The sequence below is a fragment of the Triplophysa rosa genome, linkage group LG7, assembly GCF_024868665.1.
Source record: "Triplophysa rosa linkage group LG7, Trosa_1v2, whole genome shotgun sequence".
In the NCBI taxonomy this organism is placed as follows: Eukaryota; Metazoa; Chordata; class Actinopteri; order Cypriniformes; family Nemacheilidae; genus Triplophysa; species Triplophysa rosa.
In genome coordinates this window covers 20,180,943-20,199,844 of record NC_079896.1, presented here as the reverse complement: position 1 = coordinate 20,199,844, position 18,902 = coordinate 20,180,943, and the positions used below count along the sequence as shown (strand labels likewise).

Below are 18,902 nucleotides of genomic sequence, written 5' to 3'. Positions count from 1 at the left end.
GAGAGGAGGAGAGAGGAGAAGAAAGAGGAGACATTAGATGTGTATCTGCAGTGTATCTGTATACGCAGCCCTGAAAACTAATCTTTAATGCATTAGCACATCAGATACAAATAGGGATGCACCAATACCATTTTTTAAAGACCGAGTACGAGTACCAACATTTTTTTAAGGTAATCGCCGATACCTATAACCGATGTCTTATGTACAATTATGTTAATAAACCAGTATCTTACTGGTACATTTTCTTTTTTTCTTTTGTTTTTAGGTCTACTTAAATTTAAGTACTTTTTTATGATAAGTAGCACAATTTTACTAGCACATTTACTTCAGTTTACTAAAGTAAACGATATACTCTGTGGTTGAATTTATAAAAAATTCAAGGGGGATGGTGTGGTAAAATGTGAGTGTATTATAACTTGTTCAAGTTAACCGGACTTTTATTTTGACGGGACGCCACAAAGAGCGTTTGTTTAAGTTAACCGGACTTTTATTTTGACGGATCGCCGCACATGGTGTTTGTTTATGTGTTCGTGTCCTCGTGCCTTGAAACGCTGGCGCTGAAAGCTCCACGTGCAAAATGCGTTCAGTACACGCAACTGCGCCACTCTCTCACACGCACAGTCACGCAAAACAAGCAGAATACATATTTAAACAGTATCTGAATAGTTTGTTAGCTGTTACGTTAGCTGTTCAGGGCTAATTTCTTGTTAGGAAATAATACATTTGCCATATTCCGTGCCATTCCGTGTTGTACAGCAAATTCTGTTTTTATGCCTGGATTCCTGGATTCCGTCCGCGTTTTCCGCATTGCGGAAATCATAGGGCTTTATGTATGTCACGTGAGGTTTCGGTCTTTGGTATCAGTGTGTCATTACAAGTATGAGTACAATGAGCTTGGTATCGGGCCGATACTGGTATCGGTGCATCCCTAGAAACAACCTAAAGACTTGGGTATTAGACCTACACACGATGATAATTGTGTGCAACTCTGGGTTCACACCAAATGCGAATTAAGCGATTTGCACGAGTAAATTACATACAAAGTCAATGCAAAGACACGTATAGACGCGAACTCGCGGCAGGCGATGCGAATCAGGGGTCACAATTACCACGAATACACGAATCTCGTCTTCTGCGAAGGTTGAAAATATTAGTCAGATCAAAATAACGAACTTTTCCCGTGAGTAACAAAGAGTGTGGCGCGATTGTTCGCGTTTGGTGTGAACCCAGCATAAGAAACAGACAGTAAGTCTGTAATTTAAAAATTGTTATTCACAAAACACATTCTCCTCCACCGTAGTTCTCAAATCTCATAAGCGCGAGAGGAGTTTGTGCATATTTATATGTGGCACATCGCAACCGGAGACACATGGGAACCAGAAGTTTGCCATCACTACATCAGACCTGGTGTGACAAAGTTTGACGTGTTGTTTGAAAGCACACGTATGTAAATGAGATCAGAAAAAAAAACACAGTACAACGTGATAGTTTTAGAGCTTCTACATATTTCCCAGACATATTTATAGTAACAGTAGAGGTGATGGTGAAACGCTTACCTTCAGGGCTCTCTTCCTGCACATACGTCCCTGTCAGATACCGGTGCACAAGTGCAGACTTCCCACTTGCCAGGTTACCTACAATGCCCTGCATTGCAATACAAACACAAAGAATGATTAGGGTTCTTGGCCCTTGAATATTGTTTTGGGTTGTAAATAAACAACGTCTGCTATATGTCGGCTTAGCTACTTGAACTAAATTTTATTAAAGAAAGTCATGGTACGCTGCCATTTGATAATTCCTGATGACTGTAAGTCTATGCATATTTTGTAACCTTTAAAGCTACTGTCATGCTTAGTATCATCACAACATAATGAATTCAGTGTAGCGGCCAATTTTTGGAGGATACGGATAGACATCTGCCCAATTAACAGAAAATATATATCACGTTATTTATGCACAACTTGTGAGTGAAGTACGGTAAAATGCTGCAGCATCCGAAAGCAAGAGGGCGCTCTTGTGCAGAAACTCCAAATACGCACTGCAGAAGAAGACCATAACACACGTAGTTCTAGGTAATGCCTAAGGACATGTTTTTTTATCACTGTTACTCAAACCTCCTCAGGTATTTTCATGATAATAAAGTATATTTATAATGATCATGTTGGACGGGCGTTGCTTTTTTAAATGCACGTTATAAGCGACTCAAACTCGCACTGCTTTTAGATCGAGCAGCATTTCTACTGATCCCAAAGCCGTGCTTCACGGACAAGCTACGCATCAATAAAATAAACGATACCTTGCATTATCGCAGCCAGCTCGGTTTCAGCAAGATTTAGTGGTAACGCGGTTAACCGTGCACATGTCTAGGTACGGACTCATCTCCACACTCCAAAGCAGCTTATCAAACGTTTTTAGTAACAAAGTTTAAATAAAGACCGAGTGTACCATAAATCATCTTTCAAATCTTGTTTTTGCATTACTCTGAAACCTTATAATGTTTCAATTTAGAGCTGTGGGGATGGATTTCGCAGGAAATTGCCATGTCTGTAAACAGAGAAAATGAGCTCCGTCGACTGGCACGTATCGTGTGGGTGAGCATTTATAAGGATAATCAAGTTTTTTAGTTATGAGAAAGAACAACTGAATTCCACTCTAAGTAAAACACATATGCCTGTTCATCTATTGTAGAATTCGACATGTGCACCGCTGCCACGGCCTGCATTCATTCATTAATGAATATTTAATAATGCAAATCAAAATGATGTGTATGTATGTTATAGAAAAACACTTTATGGAGTATAAACAGACTCACCACTTTGAGCTCTGGTACTGAGCGACTGAGCGTCCACTCCTGACTGTTGACAAATGCATCTGTAACACACAGAGAAATGGAGTTTATTTGGTTAGAGAATTGAAATTAGCATTAAACTGACATCCGGCTGTGTTCTGCCAATAACTGTTCTAAATAAGTGAGCCACAAGACAAACAGTAGAGGGAAAATTAAACACAATACGGAAAAACAAAATTCACTTTGACTCAAGAACACACCACAAATCACCACACAACTCTACGAGAGAGCATGAAAAGATCTCAAAATGGTGGATGACCAAAATGTGCGACGTTTAGATTAGAACCCACATTGACTGCACTGCCCCCACACTCAGCTGCATGAATCCGTTCACATTTGAACAATAGTGGCTGCAGGTGCAGCGTGGGCTCAAATGCTCCGAGGACATCTGAGAGAACCACAAATGAGCATGCAAATCCATGAATGCAGGGGAACAGTTGCAAAGTGAGTATGGTGAGATCAGGGGGTATGTTTGGATATTGCCCAATAAATAACCACAATATACAATGCGTGACATGCCAGATTGGTATTTTTAATTCTTAAGTCAATATAATTCTTAAATAAATTCTACTGGTAACACAAGCCTTCCAAAGCAGCATTCTAAGTGAAATGGAGCGCACAACATTGCTCACTTACTGACAACACTTAAGGAGAAGGTAAACATGTTGCTACTATACCAACATGACACTTTAAAGCTGCAACTAGTTTTTTTTATTGTGTTTGTTTGTTTCTTGTCTTACGCCGATTTGCAAAGATAGCCTATAATAATGATTTATAATTGGAGTCTAGTAGGATTTCACGTTTAAAATTTGTATATAAAGTACCTGCAGTTTTAGGTTTTAAACAGAAATGACAAAAGAGGCAAAAGTTGCGAACTCCAACTAAATATAAAATACAGTGCACAAAGATATTGGATAAAATCATCATTATTTTAGTTTTAAATAAAATATAACAATTTTTATATACAACATTTTTCTAAATTTGTTGCATAATTATGATACTGATCATGGCTTTTCATTAGGGATGGATATGACCATTAAAAGGAATAATTGAGCCCCAAAATAAAAATGATGTCATCATTTTTTCATCCTTGTGTTGTTCAAAAACTGAATATGATTCTTCTTTGTGGAACACGAGAAGATATTTTGAAAAATGTCCATACAATGTAAGTCAATTGGCGTCAGTGTTGTTTGGTTCCTAACTTTCTTCAAAATACTTTCGTTTGTGTTTTGCCAAGTCATACAGGTTTGAAATAACATGAGGGTGAGAAAAATATGTTTTTTGGGGGGGTGAACAGCCCTTTTAAAATGTTGTTTGGGTATGCAAAACAGCAGGTTTGGAGCAAATACCTGTCATGACAACTCGGTATAAGAAATAATAGATGCTATGATGGTGTCATCTGCTCTTTGACACTGAATAACATCAGTCTGTAATTTCTCTAGAGACTCACACTAAACACAAACTAATGCTAACATATATGCATAACCCTTGGGGGTTGTCTCCTAGGCCTTTTGACAGGCTAGCTGATGAAGTATAAAAAGGAAACAACAGCTTTAGAGGGGGTGCTTCATATATTCAGCTGGGTGACCCTCTTGTCTAAGATCTGAGAGACGGCCGTTAGAATCATGGCATGGGGTTTTCTGTTAACATAACCACATACACAGAGACATAATGTATAAAAAAGCTTGGGTGCAAAAGGACACCTAAACGTTTCGGTAAATTAAGGTAACCACATAATTTGGAGACATTACACTTATTTTAATAACCTTTGATCTCTTTGCTCCTGTCTGTCAGTGTGTGTGTGTGTGTGTGTGTGTGTGTGTGTGTGTGCAGATGGAACCAATCAGCACGCAGCTCTGGTCTGACAGCTGGCTGTGCGACTCGGTTCACAATGACAATCTGTAACATCATAGGAGACATGATGGCAGTGACAGCCCAGAGATGATGTATTACAGACTCAGCCCTTATTATAACTGCAATGCCTTTTCAATTCAAATAGAGCTCTTGGTTGATTTTGTATCACAGACTGACTGAATCTTCAGGTTAAGCTCAGTGTATCCCTGTGAGCACTAATTAGTCTGCTGTGAAGCAAGGAAGTTTTCTAATAAAAACCTCATATGTCAACAACATAAAGGATGATATTACGGCGGAAAATGATTACTATTACAGAGAAGGTTCTTGGTTTGTTTTTTTGCGCCTCATTGATGAACAACATTCCTGTGAAAAAGACCAAACCTAAAACAGTCATTATTCTTCCTCTTCGTCTACACACAGCAGCTCCCACAAGCCTCAGGAGAGACAAAGCAGAGCATGCATCTCTTTCTGAGCCTCTCATGAGAATGAATGAGACACATACACGTCTGAAGATCAGTCATTGTGAAAGAATCACAAATCTTTACAACACAAATATTTCAAGGTTGACTGTGCCTATAAGCACCTACTTGTTTTCAACTTGTAAGTTGAATTTGAAGAAGCAATGCAGGTATTGCTTAGTTAAGGCGATCTAAAAATGTTAGCTGTTTTGCTAACTTATTCTAGCGCTAAGCAGATACTAAAAAGCAAAAATGTATACTACAAATAGTTTACACTAGACAATCTACTCATTTCAATGATCTGGATCACAGGCACATTGCTTCTTGTTCCTACCATTAATATGCTTAAGGTGTCAAGACATTAACAATTATTAACAATATACGTATTACCATCACAGTCTATGAAGTGACAATGGCCAGTGCTGCGACCGATGAGAGAATACAATTCCATAAGAGGCTTCATATAGGGCCCTATGTTTTATTTTTCCCAAATTCCGTTTTATTATCTCCCAAATTTCTGGATTCTGTGTTTACGTTTTTTACTGAAATAAATAATATATTTGCCAACATGAAAAAATACTAAGGTAAACTATAATAGTCACTCAAAAACCTACAGTGGATACTTTGAACCATACAGGGAAAAAATAGGGTGTAATGTACTTAACTATGTTAATGAACCATTTTACCAGTACATTTTCTTTTTTATTTTGTTTTTGGGTCTACTTAAATTTAAGTACTGTTTTTATCATTTTACTAGCACATTAACTTACATTTACTAAAGTAAATAATATACTAATTGGTCGAATTCTAAAAAAAATTGGGGGATGGTGGGTTAAAATGTGGGTGTTATAACTTATTCAAGCTAACCGGACTTTTATGTTGACAGGTCGCCGCAAAGGTTGTTTGACAGTAGCTTCGATGCGGTTGAAAGCACCACACGAGCATTACGAGTGCAGTACACTCAATCTAACCACTTTTAATACAGACACGCAAAACAAGCAGATTTAAACCGCGTATGAAAAATTCTCACGTTATTCATAGCGCAATTTGCATTTTGTTAGCTGTTTAGCGCTACTTTCTGGTTAAGAAGTAATAGATTTGCCAGCTTCCGTGCCATTCCGTGTTATACAGCAAATTCCGTTTTAATGCCTGGATTCCGCGATTCTGTCCACATTTTCCGCATGGCGGAAATCATAGGGCCCTATTCATATGACGCTCCAATCGAAGCAAATCCAGAGAACAGAACAGTTTTGTGTTCTGAAGATGTTTATCACTCTGCAGTACAGCGAATTCGGTAGGCTGAAAGTAGTTTAGAAAACAAAAATCAACTTCAAACATGGAACTAGTCAAGATATTCTAGCAGGTCATCTAATGAGGTGCCTGTGTGCCCTCTGGAAAGCTCATGTTTCCATTATTTAAATGCTACTATTTATTTGTTTATAGGGTGAGAGTTTCACGTTCGACACGACGTTGATTCTTTCCAGTCATACTTTCCCATGACCTGCCCGGACCTTCCACCCCCTTGCTGTGAGCTCAGAGATTAAACGCAGAGACTAACCAAGAGGGGATTTCACTTCCACCACCCACATTCTGCATGTACGAAAGAAAAATAAGACAAAATGGAAAGTAGGGATGTCAATAGTAAAAGTTAAAAATGGAACATTACAAACGTAAAAATATTTACACCGCAGAATCAAATATGGCATGCACCTAACACACACACATAACTATTTTACATGTGATAGTGTCACAGAAATGCAATATATTATACATAACTATGTGTTCAGAGGTGTATAAAGACCTTACATTATGAAGCGTTATGTTTTTATAACCTTAGAATGAGCTATTTCTATCTACATACACCGCGGGTCCCCTTCCCTGGAATTCACCATGTTGTTTCTACAGTAGCCCAAAATGGACAAACTGCTCTACAGAGCGCATTTCGTAAATACGTTATTTCCTTCGGCAAAGAAGTGAAAACACGACAACATCATAGTCCTGTGTCAGCCACCGTAGAGCTTCGAAAGTGAGGGGTGGAGTGAGTCATTGATTGCAATTCGCAACCTCACCACTAAATGCCGCTAAATTACATACACTGGACCTTTAATTAACAAATATTTGACTAATAACCTGACATTATGTTCACATTGCATAGCCAGAAGAAAAACGCCCCTCCTGGTCAAACCTGATTTCTTTCGAGTTTTTAGTTTTGCTCCTTTGGCTTGCTCAGTGGGATTATATAGATTTATAGTCAACAGACATAGAAAAAGGCATAATTTTTAATGATGTTTTAATTTCGTGACCTCCTAAAAAAGGACAACTAATTGTAAAGTGTTACAGTGAAATGTCACAAGCATTGATATTGACTATCCTATACTGACTGAAGTGTTGATACTGCAATAACTCTAAATGAAATGGGATTAGTTTATAGAAGTTAACTGGGGGTCAGGCGAGCTCGTCCGATGAAACGGTCTATAGTTGAAAAACAAAAAATCTGTTTACTGGAACAATTTAGTATTAAGCTATGAAAGGTCATTGTCCTCAAGTCTGTGGCGGCCTGACCCAGATCAGCCTTTTTACACATTGCATCTTCATCTGATTTCCTCCTGTAGGTTTCCTCTCTTACTCTCCCTTGCGTTACGAACTGGCAGCTTCTCCTGAATCCTTAAAATCCCACACACCCACAACTCCGAGCGCAATCATCCTAAAGAGACTTGGAGAAGTAGGCCACAGCAACCCACCATTGGCAGCACACGCTTCCTCGCAGATTCAATTAGGATTTATTAAAGCGGAACTAACGCGCACTATGCAATGAATGTGTCGGTAGCTTGCAACAATTAGCCGCTGCGCTGAAAGGCACATTTAAAGTGAGTCAACTCCCAAAGACATCCATCATTCAGGGGTGTAAATCCGCCTCTGTCATGAAGCTGGATTTCCTCTGCTGCAGAACAGAGAGAGCAGTACACAACCATGTGTAATTCCTCTGAATGTAGATGACTGGTTTGAGTCGAATGGCACAGGGGGCGCTGAGAAAAAAGAATTTCATGAATACTCCACAAGCCAGCCAACTAGATTTTCTTGTCATTTGTATGTGAAAAATGCATTAGCTAACTTGCACACTAGCTAAAGCTCTGAGCATCTGACCGACATAAGATGCTTTTTAAGTAGAAAGAGCCAGGTGTCTTTGAACTCAGCGAAAGCAAATTGGATTTCTGGGCCACTCTCTAAATTTGTACCAGTAACTGGACGTCAGTGTGTTATAGCAAATTTAAAGGTAAAGTTCTGCGTCACTACTGTCACCAAACGCAATTACAATCTGCAGTAAAGCCAAGCGGTGAACAAACACAGCAGGATGGCAATTCAATGCACATGTCAACAATGAAGTTTTTACCAAAGCAATAGGTCAGCTGTCAATATATGATTGTTTAAATACCCCTGTGAAGTCTCTTTCTAAGTTTTTACAGCTCTTTTTGTTTTTAAAGTATGGGCTGTGCACTGACATGTTACGCGAAAACGCTGCGGGTGACCCGAGTCACTCGTCCAATCCTGTCTTGTGGTCCTTTCCCAGCTTCTGTACCCCCTCTCAAATCCCATTATTTCCTGTCTCTCTACATTGTACTGTCTTGGCAAAATTTCTTGAAAAAGGCCAAAATATTATATAAAAAATAGTGAGGTGAAATGAATTGCTTCTAGTTTGTACTTTTAATTTTACAGAAATCATACAATCAAGGATGTCGTCTCTACAAAAAACGCCCATCTTTTTTTGTCACATTAGTAACGCATTCATTCATTTTTTTTAATGGAAAACTTGTGCATAGACTGATCTTTTTCTGATGTCTGGACTCTATCATCAGGGGTTTAGTAAAATATAAACAGACGTTTGATATATTGGTAAGAAATACATTCTTTGAGAATTAGTATTTCAAGTTTTGACTGAAAATGTCACATCCATAACGCTGGAATTGTCCGGGAGTGAAATTTGTTTTATAAAGAATTCTGCCTCTCATGATATCAGGTTATCACTACTATGCGCAAAAGAATTCACAATAACGATATTCTCGCAAAATTTATCTAAATGTTTTTAAACCGAAATAAATGATGCCGTCATCAGTGAAATTCATCTTTAATATTTTGTGATTTCTCTGTTATCTGGTCAATGAATCACGCAAAAAATACAAGTGAATGGAGGCAGAGAGAGAGTTTGTAACCATTGTGCTAAATAGTTTATGATATTACAATGTGTAGAACACAATATCAATCATCACATTTTTATATCACCGTATTGTTTAGTGCCACTGGTGGTGCAGAAAATACACAGAAATTCCACCACATTCAATGTAATTCAACCTTTGGTCACATGACAGAGCGTCATTTTCACAAATCCTTCCATTCTTGTTCTTGCATCTTGGTGAAATCAATGGATTTTCAGCATTCTTGCACTATGGTTTGCAGTAATAATGTGCAGGCGCTCTTGGAGGGTCTGTGAACAGTAGCTGTCTGAGGTTGAGACTGGATTACATCATTCTGACTGAAACAAGAACAGTGCCCCATGTTAGATTTGAAAATGAGAAAATTCGACAAAAAGCCGCACACAGGGCTTGTCCAGCAGCTTTGAGGCAGTTGCCGAGAACACATCAGTGAAGTGTGTGCGCAGTCAGTGCTGTAAAGCTTCAGTTCATATCAACTCTGATCCTTCGATCCAGGACGCAACAGAACACATCTCTCTCTGACTATCACTTTACACTCTTCATCTCACATCTCATTCCCACCTCCCCCATTTATCTCTCCAGACACTGAAAGCAGTACGTTTCATCTCCCCATTCACTACAGTTCCAGAAATAGCATTCTGAAGGCACTAAAGAGAATCACGCTGCATCACATGAAGACTTCAGCTGCACAGTGAAAACCACACACACCACACACAGTCCGGTTCTCATGTCCATAATGCAGCTTGACCCGAAACACACACAACTCTCTCTTTCTTCAAATCTTGCTACCATTTTCAATTACTGGGCATTTCTCATCCAAGAAAACCTGTAACTGTATCTTTGCACCATGCCACTGAGTTCATCTTGATGCAGGTCATCGACCCCAACTGACCGAATGGAAAATATTCAGTCAATCGGCTTCCCGCTGCCCCTATGACACACTGGGCTGCATTGTTGCCCCTCTTCTGGGCTGCACTCGATAGCTCACCCATGTGCCACTGTTCAGCTCCCTGGACATCACTTCAAGACAGGATGTTGTTACAGCTGTTTCCTGTTTTCCTAATAGGGGCCACAAGTTTCCAGCTGTCCCAGTATTCCCAGTACAGCAGGGTGGCTGGCCAGTGACCGCGTCAGTACCAGCTCATTGACCTGCACATGCTGGACTAGCTACTGTAGTTCAATCAATGTGCTGGCAAACATATTGACCCAGATGGGAGTGACCCACTCGTTGCCTTCGGCAGTATGATGTTGATTCTGACTACAACCGCTTGTGTTCCAGACATCATTGAACCTTCAATTACACTGGCAAAAAGCAACCATTATACGCTGTGACAATATCTTTAATATCTTTTATCCCTTTCATTTAAAGCAACTTAATAGAGTGTAATAGAGTACAAAAAGTGGAATTGGCCCCAATAAGCCAATTATTTGAAAGCTACAGTCATTCTGCTTTCTATTTGCAAATTTGAGCTTTTGAGCCATGTAAAAGCCATCTGAAGAGGCTAGATTTTTATTCTGCTAAAATGTGCGATTTTTCCAAGAATGATGCTTTAGGACCAGAACGGCACTGGGATCCTGTACTCTTTTCCATCACTCTCCCACACTAACCAATAATGAAAGTTATACACTATGCATTTAAGCTATGCACTATGTGCTCTGCCAATCAGTATATGAAGTGTAGTATCATCCCAAATGAAGCAATGAAAAGGTTTACACTAAACTGGAAGTGTAAGTGGTTTCCCATAAGAGGACAAATGACAATAAATGCGTAACACAATGCCGGTCAACGAAAATCTATTTGTACATTGCACTTTTAAAGTGAGTGTTACCTGTTTTGCCCAACATGACCTCGGTCACTATTAGACTGAAGCATTACTGTCCCTGTAGGTGAACTTTGCTCACACCTCCTTGCTCCGCGACGCAAGCCAAACTGTGACCGTTGAGTGCATGAAGTGTCCAGCATTCCACACTTCATTTTATCAGTTCAATGAGTGTATCATCCGGGTACCTTAAGTGCACATATTCTTGTTGGAATTTTCAATGTGAACGCACTATTATTCACACTATTTATAATACAAAAAATGGTGTGGAATAGTGCACAAATATGCGATTTGGGATTCATCGTCACAGTAGAGAAAGGTAATCACATGCACTTTTATTTTGTCACTCATTTTGCCCGACCACTTTGTTTCTCCTGTAACTTCTCAGAAACATCTTTATATTTCCAACAAAGCTCTGGGTGCATCTTTTCAACTGTCAATAGTGGACCAATCACAAAGTTGACCATCATGACCCATACCGCACTTAGTAAGGCTTTCTTAATAAATAAACCTTAAACCTATGTTGCATATAAAGCAGTAGAAAAGCTGAGTATATGCAATTGATTGACAAGCAACGTACATACATCTATACACATGCACAAACACATCGGGACATTGGAAAGGCTGTTATCCTCAAGTGTTTCTGGGTGTCACCTCTGCCAAGACAGGGGGAGATAAAAGTGTTTAGCAGAATGTGTCTGCTCTTCATCAAACTGACACAGAGGAAAAGACAGAGAAGAGTAAGGAAGTTGAAAAAAAAGTCTGAGCAAGGGAGTGATGGCATAAGCAGAGGTGTAATTTCCACATGTGGATGGATTATCCAGAACAGCACAGTGGAACATGTGTACTGACTGGAACATGGGAGAAACAGTCCTGTCTCTAACAGGAAGAGACAGTCGGGACACAAAAACACTCAACACGGCATTCCCAAAACGGCTTGAACAAATGTACCTTTGGCAAGCATGAAGGATGAGATGGAGACAGAGAGAGCGGAGGAAAAGTTAACTGACTGATGCACTGAGATCCATAAATAATCAAATATAATAATAATTCTGTTCTTAGCATGGAACAAAACGTTACACAAAAATAACAATGGGCTGGGCAACACTGCAAACAAGTCGCAGGTGCATCCGAAGAGGTATTTCTATTGTGTTTAACACAGTGGTGTTTGTCTTCGGGTAAGTTTCATAACCAAAAACAAGACTGAACAGCATACTTACCAAACGAAACAGTTACCATGAAATCAAACTGTTTGTCAAATATTGCAGTGTTTATTATAAATTATTTATCAGGGAGGGTCATTAGTTAGTATAATTTAATTTGACATATTTTGTGCCACAATAGTGCACTGATTTTTAAAGGTGGCTCTAATGTGGTTAACACAGAATGGAGTATGCAGAGCCGCCACTGATACTAGATTATTAGTTTATTCCATTTTTACATTTATGCATTTGGCAGATGCTTTTATCATAAGCGACTTACACTGCATTATACCAAACACTGTATCCGAGTACGTGCAATCCCAACATTTATATTGATGTGACTTGTTAAAAGCACTTTTTGTTGTCAGAAACATCAAATAAATAACACCCGATTCTGGCACAATGGGGCCAAGTCTTTCTTGTTCGGGTTGAACACAACCTCGAGCAAGTAAATCAGACATTCATTTAAACACAACACAAATCAGAAAAGCATCTGTCTGCATGTGTTGTGAGTAACCCGGTGTACTTTAGGACCCAGGAAACACCTGCAGTCATAAGAGCAATCTCCAAAGAAACAGACAGAGTTGAACAGAGCTTTAAAATCTTCAGTCTGTCTAAAGAAATATGAAGTAAACGTGTTTCAGTATATGTATATTTCCCCCAATAGGCACATTTCTGGACTAAACGCCCTGTGATCACAAATAAATGGGAGCAGACAAGGATGACTAAGTATGTCTCATACCAATAATATATTATTTTGCTTGTTTACTTTGCACTCCTGACATAAATGAACAAAACCCGCATTTCACCCTGAACAGTTTTTACCGTTAGTAACGACTAGTTGGTGCGGTTTAATGATAACTAAAATATGACATGATATTACTAATCGTTGGATGTTTTTATAGTCGTTTATCACAAAACCGGTAATCATTACATCCCTACTACGCTGTTATTGAAATACTGAGATGGATCATTTATAATTAAAAGTCTCTGAATTCAAACCTAATCGAAACACATGGTGCCTTAAGGGTATAGCGCACCTATAATAGAAATGGAGTATGTAGTGATCTAGTATGTAGTACCTCGAAAAGAAAAGCATGAGCGTCCTAACACCACGAGGGTTTCGAGTTTGATTCTCAGGAATCACATGGCTGTACAAACGTACAGCCCACTGCGCTGTAAATTGCTCACCATACATGATGTGCGATGTAAATACACAACATCTGTCCACTTCCTGTGCAGTGTCTACATTCTGCATATACTGTAGATTTCCCTCCCTTTGTTTGTCTGATGTGGTCTTCTTAAAACATGGCAGCCCCAATACGAGCGAAAGAGAAAGGGAAAAATAGCTGTATTGCCTTTATTCGACCTCAGACAGCCCGCACTGCTGGCACAGTTTCTGCATCTCTCCTTCTGTTTTTTTTTTACAGATGCTATTATTATACTCTGGCTGCCTTTGAGTCAGCACAGCCAAATAGGACAGACAGCTCCCAGAGAATACAGAGCATTTACACTTACACATTTGAGACGCTTTTAACCATCTACAGTGCATTACAGTGATATATTTAATCAGTATGTGTTTTTCCTGGGAATCAAACCCATGACCTGTGTGCTGCTCATGCAACTCAACCAGTTGAGCTACAGGAGCACTGTAGAGCACTACAGGTATCAAAAAACACTAACCAAGTGCCTGATACAGAACAAAAGCAGGTAGGAGCATACATGCCAAAACACACAAGGAAATCATTTTCAGCTTACCTGAACTCCAAATGCTAAATGCAAATGTTAACTGGCTCCACTTCTGCAAGAGTTGTGTTGACTTGCTTGTGTACCATTGAGCATGTAGTTACATGTACATTCAATATGTACATGTAAAACACAAACTCTGAAAGTGACCCCCTAGCTAGACAAATGAAAAGATCCATACAATTTTCTACAATTGCTATCTACATAGAGATAAAAAAAATGACATAATTAACTACGCTGGTAACCAAAAAACAGACAAAAAAATTATTAAGGAGCCATTGGCTCCTATAGAGGAAAAACTCTATATATATAAAAAAACATTTATAGGGCCACATAACATGAACTTACATTTTTAAATGACGTACTTTTAGTTATCCTGTTGTATGTACATCTTCCCTCTCATAGGTTTTGCTCAAAAAGTTTTTTCTCCAAGTTTTTCCTCATAAGCAGGATCATACGGAAGACTTTTCATGTTAATTCTGCACTAAAATTTGGGAAAAATCTGCAGAATTCTGTGAAATAGTATCAAATGTGCTTACATTTGTCCACAAAAATAATTGTGTGTAAATGTGTTCAAATAGTCTTAAAACGCTGCCTGTCTATACTGTATATTTTAATGCAGTTGATAGCAGATGTTGTTCTGCTTATTTAAAAAGAGTCAGAGAAGCTTTGTTACTGATGGATGCCAAGTCGACTGTTTAAACTCTAAATACACCAAATTTGTACTATGAATTCATTTGAACCAACAGAAAAGGTGCATGTCAAGACCATATTAATAAGTTGTATATACTGTATGAAAGAGTAAACATTTTATTGCTTATAGAGTTTAAAGCAAAAAGAAAGGGGTTGTGTTCATTTGTTATTATATTGATTTTAGTTTTTAATAATGACATTTTTCCGCATGTTCACAACACAATGTAAAGATAACTTCAAATAAAACTTAACAAGAGAATTCGCATGTCGTTTGTTCTAACTTTTGAAAGGATTTGAAATGATCCAGTGGTGTCTCAAGTAATAGACATATTACGTTCCCTGAACTTCTCCGTGGTTAGTGTCGTTTTTAACATTTTTCACATTGTTCGTCCTCAGGCTCACTAAAATATGTCAAAGCAAACAGCGCATCGTAGTAATACGCTCATGTTGTGTTTGTATATTTGTCAATAACAAAGCGCTGAAATCCGCGGAATGCCATGGAGTTTTCTGAGGAGATCTGCGGGCGCTTATTCCACGCTGCCTTATCGGGCTCTTGTGCGTGGAGTGTGGAAAAAACAGAGCAGAGCACTGGCGCTCCTGCTACGAGGTATGGGATTCGGGCGCTCTTACGAGGAAAGACCGCAGCCTCTAGTGTCTGTCGCTAGAGCACCTCTTGGGGTCGGGGCGTGGGGTTTACCTGCACAGCTCTCTCTCTCTCTCCTGTTGGCATTTGGTACACTAGATTTTTTTAAGTCGGCGCTTCCGTTGGAAACAATTTAAAACTGAATAAATTTGCATGGTCACCAGTGGCGATCTCTGCAAAAACATCACTCGCAAATTAATATTTTTAGTCGCATATGCAATCATTTTAGACGCAGTCTGGAACCCTGAAATAACACTGGCCCCCATCGACTTCCATGGACATAAAACCACCCAAATATTTTTCAAAATATCGTCTTCTGTGTTCCACCGAAGAAAGAGTCATATACAGGTTTTACATGACATGATAGTGAATAAACGTTGACTGAATTTTTATTTTGGGTGCACTACCCAAAAATACTAGAGAGCACCAAGGTAGTGTTTACACTTTCCGCTTTTAGGGATCTAACCAAACAACTTAACTTTCGCAGGTTTAGGGTTGTAAACAGAGATGAAAAATTGCTCAAATGTTGTTTTTTTCACCACCAGCGTACAAACACACAAACCCGCACATTAGTTTCACACCACTTCCAAGACAGCCAAAACACAACCCGCACAGGTCGTAAAACAGTAAACTAAAGGAGATGCATTTCAAGACTTATAAAGTTAACCGTTTAACTGCCTGCTAATACAACTACCATCTACAAAACTCAAGCTCAATCTGTCAGGCGTGTCACAACGAAACATTCAGAATGACGGCCCTCCGTAAGCAAACAGCTCAAAAAAGCTTCTTGCTTGACAGAAAAAGCCACCCACACATAACACACCATTATCTCAGACTGCAGGAAATACGATCACAGATGCAATCCAGATATCATGACGGCCGCCACAGTTATTACAGCATATCTGATGAGCGCTTAACAACTGAGGCACATGGTCGTGAAACACTTCTCCACCCTCCATTGTTTTGACTCAAAGGAAGACAGTGATTAAAAATAATAAAGATATGACTCAGTGACAACGGGAGTGTGCGCAAGAAAGACTTCGGAGACAAAACAATCGGATTGTCCTCAAGGATGTAACGTTTCTACGGCAGGATCGAACCGCATGGCGTACGCTGCGATTTACACTGCAATTAGGTTGTCAAGCAGCGTGTTATTTAACACACGAGACCAAAAGGGTTTCCAGGACTCAACAAAGCAAGCGTCAAACGTAATGACACTGTATGAAAGGTTAAGCAGCTGTAAATGGCCATAATCAAATGCTTTCAACATATTATTTGAGTGTTGGAGCTCACTACAATGCAGAATACATACACATCCAAAACGCTCTTACACACTTGACCACAATGTCAGAAAGTGTACTCTGAAGGGGAAAGAACAAAAACAGATAAAATAAAGACACCAAAGACACTTGGCAGGCTTAAAACAACCCATCAGACAAAAGGCGACGCAGCACAAAAACAAAATGACCGCAGATCTGGAGAACAACTCTCTCGTACCCAGCGGATCCGGCCACCCACACGAGTCTACTACCAGTGTGTCATTCAAACCGGAATGCCACCGACAAAATGTTTCAACCCCTCATGTTTCAACCCCGTTATGGGATTTTGCATGCACTTTTATCCCGATAATAAATAACCCCCACAACAGCTTTCGAAAATGCTTACAAGCTCTCTCGGTAGTCTGTCATCGCTCGTGCATGAGAACATTAACACAGACCACAGTCATGGCAGTAATATGAGAAGCTGTTAAAGAGGCTGGTACGAGGCCAAGATGCCAGGTCAGTTTCCCCACCGGTGCTCTGTGCCAGCCTGCGGCGTCTAATGGCGAGATGAAAGCCGCTGTGTCAAGACAAAGCCCAGATGTGAACAGATTAGCCTTATTTCAACAGAGAGTGATTGGGAGAATAGAACATTAGACAAAACATTTGGTTGCGTGCATGCAAATAGCCTATATCATATCGGGTGACCTCATAGAGAAAGTACAGTTTCTGTTGTCTTATATATATATATATATGTCTTGTATGCATGTATGTATGTATGTATAATGAAGAGTTTGGTTCCAAAATCAGATAACTCAGTTTTTAACATTTTTCAAAAATCATGTTTTTATTATGTTATCAATGTTTTTATTGTGTTAGTTATCTGTATTTTTTGAGTTATTATGCCTTAAATCAAAACAAACCAACTGCAGTTTGATTGATATTCATTGGAATGCACAATAAAAAAACAAGATTTTAGAAAAATGAAAAAAAAAAAGTTCTCTCTTTTTGGAACCAAACTCTTCATATATTACTATTAATTTAAATATATTTTCACATTTTTTCATATTTTTTAAATTACTTTAAACATTATAGAATATATGATTATTTTATAATACACTTAATAACATAATTTAAGGTGTAATTTATTTGTTTTAAACACTTGTCAATAGTAATAGTCAGGGTTCGTACACATTTTTACCAATACATTTCCATGACTTTCCATGACTTTTCCAAGTTGTTCTTTTGCAGTTTGCACTTTACTCTGTTTGAATAAACTCACTTTACACATCATTACTGTGTGTTGTTTTATTTATATTTATTTGTATTTAAATGTTTGAGGTTCTCTTTATTATTTACAAACCCGATTCCAAAAAAGTTGGGACACTGTACAAATTGTGAATAAAAACAGAATGCAATGATGTGGAAGTTTCAAATTTCAATATTTTATTCAGAATACAACATAGATGACATATCAAATGTTTAAACTGAGAGAATGTATCATTTTAAGGGAAAAATAAGTTGATTTTAAATTTCATGGCATCAACACATCTCAAAAAAGTTGGGACAAGGCCATGTTTACCACTGTGTGGCATCCCCTCTTCTTTTTATAACAGTCTGCAAACGTCTGGGGACTGAGGAGACAAGTTGCTCAAGTTTAGGAATAGGAATGTTGTCCCATTCTTGTCTAATACAGGCTTCTAGTTGCTCGACTGTCTTAGGTCATCTTTGTCGCATCTTCCTCTTTATGATGCGCCAAATGTTTTCTATGGGTGAAAGATCTGGACTGCAGGCTGGCCATTTCAGTACCCGGATCCTTCTTCTACGCAGCCATGATGTTGTAATTGATGCAGTATGTGGTCTGGCATTGTCATGTTGGAAAATGCAAGGTCATCCCTGAAAGAGACGACGTCTGGATGGGAGCATATGTTGTTCTAGAACTTGGATATACCTTTCAGCATTGATGGTGCCTTTCCAGATGTGCAAGCTGCCCATGCCACACGCACTCATGCAACCCCATACCATCAGAGATGCAGGCTTCTGAACTGAGCGCTGATAACAACTTGGGTTGTCCTTGTCCTCTTTAGTCCGGATGACATGGCGTCCCAGTTTTCCACTTTGCCACAGTCCATTTTAAATGAGCCTTGGCCCAGAGAAAACGCCTGCGCTTC

The 18,902-nt window shown here is 39.0% G+C and overlaps 1 protein-coding gene across 1 annotated transcript in view; it reads right to left on the bottom strand.

Moving 5' to 3' along the window:
• agap1 (ArfGAP with GTPase domain, ankyrin repeat and PH domain 1) overlaps positions 1 to 18,902 on the bottom strand; it is a 126,829-nt gene that overhangs the window by 91,483 nt on the left and 16,444 nt on the right. Inside the window, exons 2-3 of the mRNA XM_057337060.1 lie at positions 2,813 to 2,871; positions 1,557 to 1,644 (exon numbers count right to left, since the gene is read on the bottom strand). Of these exons, the coding sequence (XP_057193043.1) occupies positions 1,557 to 1,644; positions 2,813 to 2,871 (147 nt within the window). The remainder of the gene's footprint in view (positions 1 to 1,556; positions 1,645 to 2,812; positions 2,872 to 18,902) is intronic.